At 50.8% G+C, this 15,695-nt stretch overlaps 6 protein-coding genes across 6 annotated transcripts; 3 read left to right on the top strand and 3 right to left on the bottom strand.

Annotated features, from left to right (window-relative positions):
- Positions 1 to 2,519: 2,519 nt before the first annotated feature.
- On the top strand, positions 2,520 to 3,302 carry PSV08DRAFT_353769 (uncharacterized protein; the record flags this gene model as incomplete). Its single annotated transcript, XM_014227447.2, has 2 exons — positions 2,520 to 3,167; positions 3,234 to 3,302. 2 exons carry the CDS (start codon positions 2,520 to 2,522, stop codon positions 3,300 to 3,302), a joined length of 717 nt encoding a protein of 238 aa, XP_014082922.2.
- Positions 3,303 to 3,604: 302 nt separating this feature from the next.
- Positions 3,605 to 4,431, bottom strand: PSV08DRAFT_227291 (thioredoxin-like protein). The gene is made up of 2 exons (XM_014227448.2): positions 4,352 to 4,431; positions 3,605 to 4,285 (listed from the first exon to the last, which is right to left on the bottom strand). Exons 1-2 carry the CDS (start codon positions 4,399 to 4,401, stop codon positions 3,649 to 3,651), a joined length of 687 nt encoding a protein of 228 aa, XP_014082923.1. The 5' UTR covers positions 4,402 to 4,431; the 3' UTR covers positions 3,605 to 3,648.
- A 251-nt stretch (positions 4,432 to 4,682) lies between these two features.
- PSV08DRAFT_316312 (BAR domain-containing protein) lies at positions 4,683 to 6,522 on the bottom strand. Its single transcript, XM_014227449.2, has 6 exons — positions 6,413 to 6,522; positions 6,323 to 6,355; positions 6,135 to 6,229; positions 6,063 to 6,082; positions 4,941 to 6,008; positions 4,683 to 4,889 (listed from the first exon to the last, which is right to left on the bottom strand). The coding sequence occupies exons 1-6, from the start codon at positions 6,446 to 6,448 to the stop codon at positions 4,864 to 4,866; spliced, it is 1,278 nt and encodes a 425-aa protein (XP_014082924.1). The 5' UTR covers positions 6,449 to 6,522; the 3' UTR covers positions 4,683 to 4,863.
- A 413-nt stretch (positions 6,523 to 6,935) lies between these two features.
- Positions 6,936 to 11,398, top strand: PSV08DRAFT_411159 (cysteine desulfurase). The gene is made up of 7 exons (XM_066093878.1): positions 6,936 to 7,217; positions 7,274 to 8,097; positions 8,296 to 8,631; positions 9,205 to 9,292; positions 9,340 to 9,578; positions 9,655 to 10,911; positions 10,967 to 11,398. Exons 1-7 carry the CDS (start codon positions 6,950 to 6,952, stop codon positions 11,060 to 11,062), a joined length of 3,108 nt encoding a protein of 1,035 aa, XP_065948852.1. The 5' UTR covers positions 6,936 to 6,949; the 3' UTR covers positions 11,063 to 11,398.
- A 225-nt stretch (positions 11,399 to 11,623) lies between these two features.
- PSV08DRAFT_316271 (uncharacterized protein) lies at positions 11,624 to 13,170 on the top strand. The gene has a single exon (XM_014227452.1). It carries the CDS (start codon positions 11,740 to 11,742, stop codon positions 12,988 to 12,990), a length of 1,251 nt encoding a protein of 416 aa, XP_014082927.1. The 5' UTR covers positions 11,624 to 11,739; the 3' UTR covers positions 12,991 to 13,170.
- On the bottom strand, positions 13,126 to 15,674 carry PSV08DRAFT_403575 (quinon protein alcohol dehydrogenase-like superfamily; the record flags this gene model as incomplete). The annotated part of the gene is made up of 2 exons (XM_066093659.1): positions 13,126 to 15,434; positions 15,546 to 15,674. The coding sequence occupies 2 exons, from the start codon at positions 15,672 to 15,674 to the stop codon at positions 13,212 to 13,214; spliced, it is 2,352 nt and encodes a 783-aa protein (XP_065948851.1). The 3' UTR covers positions 13,126 to 13,211.
- Between the last annotated feature and the right edge of the window lie 21 nt (positions 15,675 to 15,695).

Here is a 15,695-nt window from a genome sequence, read left to right as displayed (position 1 = left end):
AAACCCTTTCATGCATATGACAACCCCTGCCTTTCCACATCTCGAGCTATCTTCTCCTACTTATACTCACGCCCCTCGATGCCCACGTGAGCCTAGTAATTACAATCCAGCCTCTCGACCTCCATTTCCACCGACAATTCTCCGCATACGAATTCCACACAGACCTTCCTGTATCAACACTAAGGCGCCATAATTTCTCCGGAAAGTAAGTTTAGATTCTGGCCGGTGCCAGTGCGTAAGGCGAGCGTTGCGTCAGAGAGGCATGGCGAGATGGTCACATGCAAGAGCTTGGACACTAGCAGTATGTTGGGCAATCACATGAAAATTAACAAGCGTTTTCCCAGCCTTTGTGGGAGTACATGGGGTAGGGGCTGGAAGATTGCCAAGGGGGGACCGATTGGATTAGTCACGTTGGAGGGGTTGGGGGCAGGTTTCTATGGGACGTGGGGTTGAATTAGCCCGCACATTGCATGTGGAAGATGATATCAAAGTGTAGAATCGGTCTTTTGTTGCTTTTCCATTCACTCTTGGACTTTTAGTCAGTTTTGGCTGCAAAAGAAAACAATAGAGCCTGTTTCTACTTCAGCATTGTACAATACGCTCTACTTCCATCACGTGCATCCGTTTTATCCCCTTCAGTGTAGTATACTCTGCTACAAAGTTCTATCCGATGAGTTAGCAGAATGTCAAAGCCACCTGAGCGTACACCGCAAACTCGATCGATTGCCGTACCAAGTCTTGATTCTCCAGCTACAGCACCGTTTTGTGTGAGGCTTGCAACGAGGCGTGTCCAGACTCTAGTTTTCGCCTTTTGAATCACTCTAGAAGCAGGCTAGAACAACAGTAATGCATCTCTAGAAGACTTTAGCTTCCGTGCTAGTACCATTGTTGCATTCGAAAATTTGAGGTGTCTGCAAGATTGAGTTTGGTTGTAAAGGCTACACTGTTGTATAGCTCGATCGCAACGTGGTGGTGACAATAAGGTTTTAAAATGTCCGAGTAATGGCTGCGATATCGTACGTGCTGATAGGCCCGGGTGCGCCTGCTGGCGAATAGCGCGCACTTAGGGTCCCATGGTTTCACGCGGGAGGCAGGGGACAACGCTAGATTCCAAACTCTATACGGGTCAGCCCTTCGCTAACAATGGCGCCATAATGGATAGTTGCAAGCCCTGGGAGACTTGGCTCGATCACTAGTTCAGCCCCAACAGAGTTAAATTAGTTAATTAGTATCTATTTTGGATGGTTAATTCACCCTGCTAGGTATTATGAAGGGTATGGTTTGACTGGCATATGCCAAGCACCTCCGCTATCCCACCAGCTTATGATGACATTCATCTGGCACGGCCCGTATCGTCCTTCTCCGCCGTTTTACTGGTGCTAAATGAAGTTTAGTAGGCAATGAGTTGTCCAACTCTATGTATGGCTACAGCAGATGACAGGAAGTAACGTAGCCCTACCACATTTACTCGGTGCATGAGATTATCGTACATTCCAGGTCAGTGCGTGCATACAATTACGGTGAGTGTCGTGATAGAGCATCATCGTGGCTCATAGCTTTCTTCCTAGACAGGGCAGTCTTGCTTAGTAGGCTCCCAAAGTCCTTATGGCACAATTACATCAACGCAGACTTGCAAAAGTCTAGCGTTTGAGAGGCTTCATGAATGGCGACGAGAAATGAGCGAGGGGAAACTAGGCTTGAAACTACTACGAAGGATTTCCCCGCTGGGCGGTGAACTGATCAGAGGAAGTTGCTGAACAAGCGTTTAGGAGTGACCGTTTAGGTCTACACCACCTGTGATAGCCCAGCAAGGCGTTATTGTTCCTTCGGAATCTTACTATACAACCAAGCAGTGCTTGAATACGAAAGAATTAGGCGAATTCACCGCTGGCATTACAGCTGTCAATTCTGAACAAGATTCGGGCTGCTATGCATCCGCATTCGCGAGTCTGTCAAAACTCAAACACTGGCAAAAGAAATCGAAAGAAATCAAGACATTGAGTTTGGCATACGTGAAGCTATGATGCACAGGGCGACTCTACAATTTACTCAGCTAATTCAAGACCTTCTAGAAGACGCAACAGTGATGTTCTAGTCGGTGGCCTTAAAAAAAGGTGGGGTCATGTACATGAATCGGTGGAGATTAAGTTTGAAGAACACTGGAATTTTGATATACACGTTATTTTAGGCCGATTTGAACATTGGCACAGACGACACACGGCTAAGGGACCGAGCTCTTTGGTCAACGACCCGCAGCATTAGCGTCCACATGGATGACTTCGATGTACCAGATCCAAGCAACAGAGACTCATGATCGAGATATAGAGAGATAGATAGCCTCAAGTAGTCTGTTCATTGTTGTATATAAGGAGTGCAGACGACCGCTCAAATAGAATCATCAACTCACATTCACAACCATCACTCGCTAACACAGCAACTCACACTCTCTTTTCCCAACTATCTACTCTCACTCTTTACTATTAAAAACTTCATTCTCTATTCCAACTCCAACAATCAAGATGCGTTTCTCTACTGTCCTCCTTGCTGGCACTGCCGCTCTTACCAACGCTGCGGCTGTTCCTCAGCCCCCTCAGCATTCCAGCCTTCCCATTGTAGGTTTCCATCCACCGTACGAGAAGAAGTTTAGTTTCTCACCAGTGATTCAGCCTGTGACGGGACTCGAAGTGCTTCATGCTGCTCCCGTGAAAGTTGGTCTCAACCGCAACGTTGATGTCGACACCAACGCCAAAGCTGGTCTTGATGCTGACACCGACGCTGATATCGATGCCGACGCCGACACCCATCTCGAGAAGCGCGGTGCAGGAGCCCGTCTCAACGGTGCCGCCGATGGTATTGGAGCTGGCGCCTCAATCGCCGAAGCCATGAGCGGCCTCCTCCAAAAGCTGTTCCCCATCAACAACTGGACCTCTGCCCGTGAGACCTTCACAAAGGCCACCGTCGACGCCATGTGGGCCAGGAACCCCGACCGAAGACGCTGGGTCGCCGCTGCCTGCTACAATATGAACTGGGACGTTGCCAACCGTGGCGGAATCTCCGATGTCGCCAGTGTCAAGCTCTCCATGGGCGCTCTCAACACCGACTACGACTGCTTCTATATTGGTCGTAACAACGCGCTTTGGACTCGTGGTGATGGTGGCTACATTAACGTGAGTTTCCAATTCCCATTCCTACCTATTTCAAGAGGCAATCTTTGACTGACCGACTTCCTATAGCTTGCCATTGTATCCGACAGCAATTTCTGCACTTTTGATGGCCGCACCGCCGACCTTACCTGCCGATAAATTCTACGACCTATTTACGCTATCAAGAACGACATAGAATTTGTAGAACTCAACTAGACTAGATTCCTTAGATTTTTCCTTTGCTTTCTGTTATAATATCGTGGACGATAGAGGTTTGGTGCCGAAGAAGCTTCCTCTGGATTCCTCATGGCTGCTGTAATCATTCTTTTTGAATACTAACGTTTTTGTATTTATTCCGTAGTAAATACAACCCTTTTAACTATCCTGCTTTGGTGCCTTTGTGTGTGAATTTCGTGATGATAAATAAGCAATAGCGAGTGTTCACCAATCCAATCATTCTTTTGCACATCAAATTGCAGGGAAAGCAAACCAAATCACCCCCCACTCAAGCACACTCCTTCTCAACCTGCACCAACACCTTGACATATTCCTCTACACTTTTCGCCCCAATATGCGTAAAATCCCTTTTCTTCCCCTCAAACAAAACATACGGCACACTATCCACCCCATTCCCCGCCTGTTCCCTAATCGCCGCTTTAACCTCACGCAGCCCTTCTCCTTCATTCCCCACCACTTTCTTCGCCTCATCCCCACTCAACCCAGCAACTACACACGCCTTCTCCAGCGTCTCGCGGCTCGCGGGGTCAGCCCTATGTTCAAAATACTGGCTGTACAGACTACCTGCGGCTTTCGCCGCAGCATCCGGCCCCTTGTTATTCTGCAGCCAGTACAGGATGCGATGTGCATGCAGCGTATTACTCAGGGGACCGCCCTCGAAATCAAACTTTAGACCCTCTGCTTTCCCAATCAGGCCCATGTAATGCGCGTACGCTTTCATTTTCTCGTCACTGCCATGGTACTTTCTCTCCTTGTTCCATTCGTACCTGTCGACGCCATCTTCGTAGAAATCCGGGTACAATTGGTAAGGGGCGAGCTTGAGTGTGAATTGGGCGGGCGAGTCTGGATTAGCTGAGCGATAGGCGTCGAGGGCTTTGTTGAGACGGACAAAGGCGATGTATGTCCTGTGTTCGTTGTATCAGGTAAGAGGTATATAGGCTGTGCAAAGCGGGGGGTTTCGCTCAAATTACCAGGGACATATTGTGTCAAGAGTGAATGTTATGGTCGATTCGTATGGCATGGTGGATCAGCTATTCCCAAAAACAGGTTTGCAAGCAAAGGAAAGAACACAGCGTACTGTTGCTATTATAAAAACGTCAGAAGAACATGCATTGATCCGGGACTACCCTAGTCGTGCATACCCGAGCATGCGGATACGGGCTGCGGGTCTCCGAAAGACGTCATGCGGGGTGGCATGCAATGACCCTTGCTTCGCTACTGGAACTGATCTGAACTGTGGCGCAGTCATGCTACAAGAGAGGAAGCTGCCCAGCACGTGACATGGAGTGGCTAGTGATCTTTCTCTATCAAGAACTCAATTCCACTTGGACGAAAAAAAACTATCATTGAGGATGCTTTGTACAGCAGAATGCTCAAATCTAACACAATGGTATTGAACAAGAAACCTGAAGCGCCATGAAGATATGCCTCAACAAGTGTTACCCCGCAATCGCAAGGGATGAGGAGGCGAACTGAGCCTCGACTAATGGTTCAGTTTGACGTAGTTTCCTATAACGCTATTAGGCTTGACTTTGAATTTTCTTTTGGTTTGGAACTCACCTGGAAACTGTCCTTGCTTCCCCCGCACCTTGCCAATCCACCATTCATTTTCATTTTGTGTACGGGAAACAATCTCGATGATGTCACCAGTCAAGAAACTCAAGTCGCCCTCAGCTTGAGCTTCGTAATCGTACAGCGCTGTGACAGTCTCAGCAGCCGGTACCCCACTGAGACGAGAAGGCTTAGGTTTTGGAGGTGGAGGCGCTGCACCCTTGGCCTTGGCGGCAGAACCCCATGAGCCTGATGACAATGCAGGAGACTTGATATCGCCGGTAGCGGCTGCTGAAGGTCCAGGACTGTATGGTGGTGGCGGTGCTTCTGTCTCTACGGATAACGAAGTTCGACCAGCCTTGGCTTCCAGTGCCTTTGATGCATATTTGGACTGGCCTGGTTTCGCCCCTGCTATACGAGCACCGCCGGTAGTCTTGAACTTGACAATGGATATCTTTTCCGCCTCTTCCTGGGTATCCCCGCGCTTCTTGAGATATGCTGCCTCAATATCTAGGGTGAGATCGAAGTAGCCAATGTCCAGCCGTTGCATGCGCTCATGTAATGTGTAGAAGACGTTCAGCTGCATGTAGTAGAACGACTGGAACAGGGGCTTGATAAACTCTCTTTCCAACGCGAAGAGCTTCGGTAACTCATCCTTGAGCAGATCATTGAAGTAGTTGAAGTCTTGTGTAGCCTGCTCTAAATCATTCTCGGCCTTGTACATGGCCTTCTCATCCTTCAATGTCTTGTCTTTCTTCTCTTCAAGCTTCTTGTATGTGGCGCGGTGCCTATCGTAGTCGAGTTGCTTATGATCGCGCTTAGCGGCAATCTTGCGTACGGCTTTTATGATTATTAGGAGCTCATCCGCAGGTCGAATGACACGAGTCTCTATCATTTCAAGCTCGGGCTTGAGGGTTTCCTGCAATTCCTGAACTACAGCCTGGTATTGTTCACAAGCTTCTATGCCGGCTGCGTTGCCTTCGTCGTGAAACGAATCGGGATCAGACATGCGGCCGGAGATTGGCTTATAGATCTCAGCAATGGCTTTGGAGAACTCGATTTGGTGTGTGAGCATGCCTGGGAGGAATGGTTAGGCGGGTGTTGGCGGGGCCGTGTGAAGTATGGACGTACCATTTATGGCCTCAAAGTACCTAGAAGTGTAAGCAAAAAGTGATAGAGAAAAGCGTTGAAGTGAGCACATACTTCTTTGATTCATCGTGAAGCTTCTTTGTCTCCTTCTCCAACTCCTGGAAGCGTCGTTCGGCGTCTGTATAGATTGGATCTTTGGTGATATCGCCCTGAAAGACGTGCTGTTAGAGGTGGACTTTTATTCTCGATAGGATAAGGAGCGCAAAAACGCTAGAAGTATAGTGGTAGACGAGGGGACGTACAACATTGAACTTTTGCTTCAAGGTTTGTGGCGCCTATGCGATTGGGTTAGCAAGCCATGATGCCCGAACAGCGCGGGGAGTTTGTCGTACTCGGGAAACGCTCTTGGTCAGGCCTTTCCAACTCATGGCGGAAGTATGTTATTATGGGTGCGCAAGAAAGATGGGCAGAACACAGTAAGGGCAAACTCAGGTCACGGTACGGAGGTGGATTGATCGGGAGAGGCAGCAGGTAGCGACCAAGGATCGCGAGCGCCTGCGTGGCTGCTCAAGTCCCAATGACGTTTGTGGCTATGCAGCGCGCAGCCCTGCTCTGCTCGGAACTCCCGGAACACACCGAGGGATATCACTGTTGGCAGATGACCACACCCGTACCCGCTGCAAGCGGACTATTGATCGGTGCGTATGCGAGCCGCGAACATATTGTCACCCCTGATATCCCCGTTGTTTTTTTCGCGCACCCAAAGCCCAACTGCTGCAGGGCGACGACAATTCCAGCGTCCAGCGTGTGGTGGGCTCGCACGGACCGGCTAGTGCCTCGGCCCGTTCGTCCGCTTAGTCATTGGAAAAAGCTCAAGCTAGCTAAGAGGCGACCTGCCTTTCCCACCTCTTCACCATTGCACCTCCATTATGCCCAACATTGCACCCACCATCGCGAGGCAGGCCCTGCGCATTGCCTCTCGCCGCTATCCATCACCAGCGTTTGCACGCACCGCTGGTGCGGCTTCACGTCGTCACTATGTCAGCGAAAGCAAGTCCTCGCAGGCGACGGTCAATGTCGACACAGCGATCAAGCAGGAGCAGCGGGCCTTTTTAGACAAGACGGGTGGGCGGCCAAGTGATGCGACGATGCCAACAACAGGCATGGGAGCAGATGCCATGATGAGCCCTAGCGCCGGTAAGATTCAATCATTTGCCCCTCGGCCCCGCCTCTCATGAGACTGACAAAATCAGGCATTCTCAAGCAGGCTACGGTAATGGACCAAGGATCACGGCCCATCTACTTGGACATGCAAGCTACTACGCCCATGGATCCTCGAGTTGTAGACAAGATGATGCCATTCATGACCGGCATGTACGGCAACCCTCATTCGCGAACTCACGCCTATGGGTGGGAGACCGACACAGCCGTAGAAGAAGCTCGCGCAAACATCGCCAATCTGATTGGTGCAGACCCAAAAGAGATCATCTTCACAAGCGGTGCAACTGAAAGTAATAACATGAGTATCAAGGGCGTAGCTCGATTTTTCGGGAAAGGAGGCAAGAAGAAGCACATCATCACAGCGCAGACCGAGCACAAGTGTGTGCTCGACAGCTGTAGACATTTGCAAGACGAAGGTTTTTCAGTCACTTACCTGCCAGTAGGGAGCAACGGTCTCATTGATATGGCTCAGCTCGAAGCTGCCATGCGTCCAGACACTGCTATTGTCAGCATCATGACCGTGAATAACGAGATTGGTGTGGTACAACCTGTCGAGGAGATTGGACGTCTCTGCCGATCGAAGAAGATTTTTTTCCATACTGACGCAGCGCAAGCTGTTGGCAAGATTCCCATTGATGTCAACAAGATGAACGTTGACTTGATGTCAATATCTGGACACAAGATCTACGGACCGAAAGGCATTGGTGCATGTTACGTACGGCGACGACCAAGGGTCAGACTTGAACCCATTATCAGTGGCGGTGGCCAGGAGCGCGGCCTGCGAAGTGGCACATTAGCACCTCCCCTTGCTATTGGCATGGGTGAGGCTGCGCGGATCTGCAAAGAGGAGATGGAGGTATGTATCATGCCTTTTTTCTGTTCTGTTTTACCACCACGATGATTATTTGCTTTATACATGCATGGCTTTCAGAGTGTTAGGCGGCTTCGGCCGTCGACTCGCCATGTTGACAAATGTGCAGGGGTTATGAGTTCTTGATGTTGTTGATTTGTTCAAAGACATGACAAGCTAGGACATTGTGCTGACTCTGTCTAGTATGATACCAAGCGCATCACAGCGCTGTCAAACCGTCTTCTCGAAGGTCTGCTATCACTCGAGCACACCACATTGAATGGTGATCGCGAGCGACATTACCCCGGTTGTGTCAACGTATCGTTTGCGTATGTCGAGGGAGAGTCACTTCTTATGGCGCTGAAAGATATTGCTCTTTCGTCTGGGAGTGCTTGTACTTCGGCGTCGCTTGAGCCAAGCTACGTTCTTCGAGCTCTCGGCAGCAGCGATGAGAGCGCACACAGCAGTATCCGCTTTGGCATTGGCCGCTTCACGACTGACTCGGAAATTGATTACGTCTTGAACGCAGTCAAGGAGCGGGTGACGTTCTTGCGAGAGCTGAGTCCGTTGTGGGAGCTTGTTCAGGAGGGTGTTGATCTCAACACGATTGAGTGGAGTCAGCACTAAGTAATTCATTCATTTTGATACCCGGGTGGGATTTGTACGGTAGGGAGGCGTACATTCTTTTAGCGCTGGTTATGGCTACGCTCGCTGAAGCGGTGACGAGACACATGACTATATACTGTACTATATGCAATAGCTCTACGAATGAAATGTATCGAGCGACTTCACATACCCAATACATTGCTAAGGACATGGATTTGAATTTTGTGTATTGTGCCTACAAGGTCACGGAGAATGCAAACGCGACAGGTGGAAGCCCGTGCCTGTCCTGAAGATTGATGACGGAAGGATTGGCTGGTCTGGGACGCGATGGCGAGTTGCCAAGGTGCTGAGGGGCAATGCTCAATGCTCCGATGATGTCTTGGAGCTCCCCAGGTCCCCACCAACCTTGCAATGGCCAGCGAGAAAGTGCTGAATTGGCTGTACAGCGTCCTTGTCAATGCAAGTCAAGTCCGTCGCGTCACACCACTCGCGCTAACACACCAGCAGGAATACGTGGACGTAAATCGCACCTATCACGACGCGGCCGAGACTCTTGCCAACTACCCGTCGCTCAGCGTTCGAACTGAGCCCTACAGTCAGTCGGCCTCCGAATAGAGCTGGCACAGAGGCTGACAAGAGCAGCTTACGAGAATGGCGTGTCGGCGCTCTTACTGCTCCTCACAGGTACGCTGCCTGTCACATTCCGCGGTGCGACCTATGGCTTTCCGGTAGCAATATGGGTGCCTCATGCTTACCCACGAGAACCGCCCATCGTATACGTGACACCCTCTCAGGACATGGTCTTGCGGCCTGGACAGCATGTTAGCACAGACGGCAAGGTCTACCATCCGTATCTGGCGCAATGGGCGCAGTATTGGGATGTGAGTATTCATGCGCTCTGCAGGCTATGGATCAGGCGCGCATTTATAAGGTCTATGATAGCTGACTATGACGTAGAAGTCAACTCTCTTCGACTTTCTAGCAGTCTTGCGCGGCGTTTTCGCAAAAGAGCCACCTGTACGATCGAGACAGCAGCAACCACAGCAAAGTGCGCCCGCGCAGCAAGCTCCTCCACCCGTCCCTCCAACCCCAGCTGAATGGCGACGCGCAGCACATGGGACAGCCATTCCCTCGCCTTCACCAGCCGTACCGAACCAAGCTCCTGCCCCTCCCCCCAAACCACCAAAGCCTCATGAACAACAGCGATCTACGCCTCAAACACCGCATGACAGATATTCGCAACCGCCTCCTCTACCGCCGCATCCACCCCAACAATCTCAGACTAGATACGATGGGCCATCTAACTGGCAGCAGCAGCAGCAACAACAACAGCAGCCGCCAATGCCACCACCACTGGGACAACGGTATGAGCCCAGTGGACACGAGAACCGCAACGTGTCGATGTCACGGCCCCAACATCCACAAGTACAGGCGCATAGCTATCCTCAGCAGCCGTTCGAAACGGGAAGTCCAGTGAGCCCAATGACGCCCAATGGCCAAATAACCGCATCACACTTTCAAGGCTCAGGACCTCATCAAGTTTCTCCTCTCCAACCAAGAAACCAATACCAAGGACCCCCGGCACCTCCGCAACAGCAATTTGTTCAACCTCCTCCAGCACAACAGCATTACCCACAGTATCCGCCAGGTTATCCTCCGCCTCAAAACCAAAAATACCCACAGCAACAACAACCGCAACAAGCACCAAAGCCCCCAGTCGACCTTCTCGACGATTCACTGGAAGTCACACTGCCCTCACAGTCAGGCAACCAAATCCCTGTACCAGTGCCGCCGGTGCCACCGAATCCTGAAAAAGATGCACTTCTTCGGGCTCTCAGCCAGACGCTTGTCTCGCAAATCAATCAAACAGTTTCATCTAATATGGCCGCCATAGCACCACTTCGCGCCCAGCAAGCGGCTCTTCAAAACGCACATGCTCGATTACAGGCTGAATTGGGCGAACTGCAGCAGCTTGATGCAGCGCTTGCCTCGAATGAACAGGTGTTGAAAGGTGCCATGATCGAGGCGGATCGAGTCATGGAAGATGCGAGAAGAAGAAAGGCTCCAGATGTTGATGATGTTCTAGTAGCGCCGACCGTAGTTGGGGGTCAATTGTATACTCTGACTGCGGAAGAGAAGGGCATCGCAGACGCGCTATTTGTTTTGGGGCGAGCTCTTGACAAAGGGCGTATTACCCCGGATGTATTTGTCAAGGTACTCAGGGTTATCCCACGATTTGCCCCGTCGAACAGATGCTAATATTCTACAGCAAACACGGAGTCTTGCTCGAGAACAGTTCTTGAAAAAGGCGCTTATCAAGAAGATTGCCAGAGGAATGGCATTGGACGAATATCAGATGCAATAAAGTCGGTTTCGGAGAAATATGGACGACTTGGAAAGCGCTTGGCGATGTTCGCTTGACATGATATGTATCATACCTTGATCTCCTGTTGCTCCATATTCAATCACAGCCATCTAATGCCAAGAGTACTGGGGGCTTTAGTTTTCGGTTGCTTTGGATGCAATACAATCGTGCTATCATCGAGATACATAGCGGAAATCAGGCTTCTTGGGTCGTGACAACGCGCCTAGATGGTTACAAAGCTGGTGACTCATCACCAATTGCTCAGTCATCGTCATAAGCGCATCCATTTCATAGATTTACCTCGTAGCCGAGAAGCATGACCAGGAAATTTGCAAGACGGACAGAGTGGTTTAATCAAGGCTTAATCAAGCTCATGATAGTGCCGAGCTAAGAGATGCTCCTGCATCGATTTTCAGCGGGCCTACAATGTTCCGGTGCAGCCTCAGGCTAAATTAAGCCTATCCAGTACAATTTGGGATCAGGCAACCAGCGCGCTATGGACGTGGCGAGGCGGCAGGAGAAGTCTTGACTCTCTGTTGCCTGGCAATCTCTTTCTTCTTTATGCCTCGCTTTTGACCGTTGGCATCGCGCATTCTTTTGCGCATTCACTCGCTCGCATCCATATCGACACTCGTTTTGTTATCTACTAAGTAATTGATCAGTAACTATCTCTAATAATGTCTACCTCGCAACCTCATGTCGCCCCACCCGCAACCGGGGCACCAACCACGTCTTCGAATACACAGGATTCCATACCCCAGACCCCAGCAATACCATCGGAATCAGTTACCAGACCGAGTGCGAACACCAACACAAATGTGAACCAAGACACGCCGATCACCGCTGCGGGTGCTCCCTCACCCGGTCCAAATACGACGCCTACTGTAGCCCCACAAGCGACCACAGCCGATGAGCAACTCTCATTGAATGACAAGCTTAATGCTGGTGACCGATACTGGAAGTTCAAGTTTGCCATTATGGCCGTTATCATCATAGTTGGCTTGATCGGCATTGGCTGTTTTGCTTGGCTCATGACCACGCACACCGGGGGCTCTAATTACTACATCCTCGATGAGTACTGGGCTCTTTGGCCCAGTCTGATCTCTTGGTCCATATCCATCGCCTGGTGCCTCATCTGCATCATTGTCTTTGTCGTGCGGAAACGCACTGTGCATCCCGGTTTGCGCGTGTCGATGGAACTACTCTTATGGCTGGCCTTTATCGTCACTGCTCTTTTTGCACTGTTGTCTCTCCGAAACATAATGGATTACGGCATGTATGGCGGCCCTGATGAATGGGGATACGACTACTCTAGCTCCAGCTCTAATGGAGATTACGTCTTAGCGGCCAACAACACCTGGGTCTGGCAGGAGGACACGAGCTACATCACCAGTCCCCGCGACTGCACCAGCCGCTACAGTGTCTTCTCCGAGATGAACTTCAAGGATTGCGCCGAGCAAGATGCGTTTGTCAACAAGCTTTGGGCCGAGAAACCGCAACGCTCCAGAGTCAACCTCACGGGTGTCGTATGCCAGTTCTTCTCCTTAGTCCTACACTTTGTCCTCTTCGTCTGGGCCTGCGTCGACACCCACCGGCGCAATCGTACAAAAGTTAGCAAGGATGCTGAGAAACTCGCTGCTGGCATCGTACAGACTATGATTGGCAATGGTGCTATCATTCCTCCACCAGGACAAGCACACATGCAGGCAGGCATGGGGCAGAGGATGTATTATCAGGCTCCTCCCCAGGGTTATCCCGTTCAGCACATGCATATGCAGCAGGCGCCGGGACAGCAACAGCAATTCGCAATGCCACAGCAGATGGGTCAGCAGCAGTATATGGTGCCAATGCAGTACCATCCAGGACAGCAAGGTGTCGGTGTCGCCGGGCCGAGCAATGAAAAGGGAGCTGGACCGCGGTATGCGTGAGGGACAAGTTGAGTGTGGAGGATACCCTACTGAAAATGAGGATACCTAGTCTGAGTAATTGTGTAGTCGAGATACCCCCCCAGCAATATATATTTAGTGACATTTATCACGCTTCCTCTTTTCGATCTTGTTTCGTCGTATGGTTCCACATGAGATAAAATACCGAGTGAATGAGAGAAAGCGACAAAAAATACCCAATCTTTTGGAAATATCAAACACTTCTATGAAGTCTCATCCTTGACACTGAAAATCCGTACTGAAGTATCATCACTCGCAACCGCAATCTGTTCTTGTCCCTCCCCCCGTGTACCGGGCCGCCAGACAATCTGATTAATCGTCTTAGCAGGCAGCACCTCCTTCTCCACCATAGCCACCGCAACCTGATCCAGTGCCTCAACGCCCACACTTCCAATCCCCAAGTCACCATTCTCGGTACCAAATGCAAACACGACTTTACTACCCGCATCGTTGCGCGTGGTATTGCACGCCACAGCCGTGACGGGTGCGTTCGCCGCGACCGTAGCTTTGAGCGTGACTTGTACATCGGACATTTGCCAAATCTTGACGCTCTTATCTCTTCCGGCCGTCATGAACGTCGGGTGATGCGCAATGGCAGTCCAGGCTGCATCGAGAATCATGCGAGAGTGGCCTTTTGGATTTGCGTGTTTGAGAGCAAAAAGCGATGGCGCATCAGGGCTACGTTCCCAAATGACCCATTGACGGTCGCGGCCCACGCTCAGGAGGTACTTGTCGTCCTGGGAGAAAGCTAGGGAAGTGACGGTAAGGGAGTGTGCTTTTAGGGGCGGTTTGACTTCGAGCCATTCTTTTGTGTCGTACAGGCGGATCACGGCGTGGTCGATGGAACTTGCGCGGCAGGCGGTGGCGACGAGGCTGGCGTTGTGGCTGATGGCTAGAGCAGAGATTTCGTAGCCATGGCCGTAGAGTTTTTCTGTTTCGGGCCAGAGGAGGTGGCGGGCGAGGTGGTCTTCGAAGGGAGGGTGTTTGAAGTCGAGAGTGGATTTACGGATGACGGAGGCGGGGTCGATGGCTTCACGGTCGTCGTCATTGCCATTTTCGATGGGGTCTTCGTCACCGACGGCTTGGATGGCTTTGTTTGAGAGGCCGAGGACGGGAATGTTGGCGGCGTCTGGAAGTGCGGCGGAGTCGGACGGTCGTGTGTCGCAGAGTTTGTGGAGCATATCTGCAACGCCTTTTGGCTCGTCAAAGACACGGAGGAGCTTCTCGTCTGCACCAGAGATGAACTGGGTGTCCGAGACTGTATCGATGCAGTTGAGATCGTATCCGTGAATTTGTGGTCGTGAGAACTCGTGCCATGAAGGCGACATGCCGTCACGCTTCCATTGTGAATACAATCGTGTTGTCTGATCAGTCCCAGTTGTGAGCAGATACGAGCCATCTCTCGACCATGACACACCCTTGACTTCACGCACATGCCCTGTAACTGCTACCTGCTGTGTCCACATATCTTCTGTAGCTGAAAATGACCACTTTCGCCAGCTGCCAGTACGGCCGAGGGACACTACTGTGTTGCCGTCTGGTGACCAAAGCCCAATCCAGAAGCCTCCTGCACTGCCAGTAGCGCTTGTCGAACCTTTCTGAGCACTAATTTCTCCTAGCCTGGTGATACAAACCCATACACCAGAGGTAGGATCAGACTCCCAGATCGACAGAGAATTGTCTTCTGAAGCAGACAGCAGCTGTAACTTTCCATCCCGGTGCCGCCACGACGCTTGGTAGATCCAATCTTCATGACCTAAGAGTAAAGCTTCAAACGTAATAGAATGCTTGGATGTAGGGGAGCTAATCCAATGAGCTTTGTTCGATAGCGACTTCCCCATGCCACCCAGAGCTGGGTCATTTAGCGCAGTGCTCGCAGCAGGAAGTTCGTCTCCTCTGTGAAGTCGCCAGAGACGAATATACTTGTCTTGGCTTGCAGATGCCAAAAGAAGATCACTGTTCGGGTCTGCTGTTTCTTTGGTAAAAGCAAGTGCGCGGATCCATCCTTCATGTCCGGTCAGTGTAGCCGAAAGCTGAAATTGACTGTCTTGAGATACGAATATCTGGATGGTGGTACGAGTACCAGCGACAGCCAACACGGTTGAGCTTTCATCCAATTTCGCAAGCGCTAGGTTCAGGGGAAAGTATTTGGGAGAAAGCGTTATTGTCTGGACAATGTCGACAGCAATTGAAGCAAAGTCTAAAGAATGAGTGAGCCTCCAAATTTTGACGGTACCATCGGAAGATCCCGTAGCAAAGGTGTCTGATCCAGTAACTGTAGCTATCCGGGTGACAGGTTGCTGATGTTCCGATATGGTTTTTAGACATTCAAAGCGTTCATCTCTCCTGCCTCGCCATATACGGATGGTGTTGTCGGCTGATCCACTAAGCAAGACTGAGACGTCTGGTGATTGCGTTGGGAAAAACTTGACAGAATTCACAGGCTTGGTATGCCCACTCAAAATTGCATGTACTCCGCGAAGTGCCTCATCCTGCCTTGGTGAGTGAAAGGTACGTCATTGCTGTTGTGGACTCACTTGAGGATCCCACAAGGCAATATTATTGTCAGCGCCAAAAGCTAAGAATTGCAAACCAGCGTCATCCCAATCGGCGGCGGCCGGGTTTCGGTTGCCACCCGTGGCTATGAATTCAGGAGAGACGTGCATTGTTTGCAATGGTTGTTGTGC

The sequence above is a fragment of the Bipolaris maydis genome, assembly GCF_028858645.1.
Source record: "Bipolaris maydis strain C4 unplaced genomic scaffold PSV08scaffold_10, whole genome shotgun sequence".
In the NCBI taxonomy this organism is placed as follows: domain Eukaryota; kingdom Fungi; phylum Ascomycota; class Dothideomycetes; order Pleosporales; family Pleosporaceae; genus Bipolaris; species Bipolaris maydis.
This window is presented reverse-complemented; position numbering and strand designations above follow the sequence as displayed.

What these genes read in the sequence shown, in the direction of transcription:
- PSV08DRAFT_227291 (XM_014227448.2), bottom strand. Translation starts at nt 4,401, where the DNA reads ATGCCATACGAATCGACCATAACATTCACTCTTGACACAATATGTCCC. An exon ending in CTTGACACAATATGTCCCTG is followed by an intron (nt 4,286 to 4,351) that starts GTAATTTGAGCG and finishes CAACGAACACAG; the next exon opens with GACATACATCGCCTTTGTCC.
- PSV08DRAFT_316312 (XM_014227449.2), bottom strand. Translation starts at nt 6,448, where the DNA reads ATGAGTTGGAAAGGCCTGACCAAGAGCGTTTCCCGA. An exon ending in CTTCACGATGAATCAAAGAA is followed by an intron (nt 6,083 to 6,134) that starts GTATGTGCTCAC and finishes TTACACTTCTAG; the next exon opens with GTACTTTGAGGCCATAAATG. An exon ending in GTACTTTGAGGCCATAAATG is followed by an intron (nt 6,009 to 6,062) that starts GTACGTCCATAC and finishes CATTCCTCCCAG; the next exon opens with GCATGCTCACACACCAAATC.
- PSV08DRAFT_411159 (XM_066093878.1), top strand. Translation starts at nt 6,950, where the DNA reads ATGCCCAACATTGCACCCACCATCGCGAGGCAGGCCCTGCGCATTGCC. An exon ending in TGAACGCAGTCAAGGAGCGG is followed by an intron (nt 8,632 to 9,204) that starts GTGACGTTCTTG and finishes ACACACCAGCAG; the next exon opens with GAATACGTGGACGTAAATCG. An exon ending in CCCCGGATGTATTTGTCAAG is followed by an intron (nt 10,912 to 10,966) that starts GTACTCAGGGTT and finishes AATATTCTACAG; the next exon opens with CAAACACGGAGTCTTGCTCG.
- PSV08DRAFT_316271 (XM_014227452.1), top strand. Translation starts at nt 11,740, where the DNA reads ATGTCTACCTCGCAACCTCATGTCGCCCCACCCGCAACCGGGGCACCA.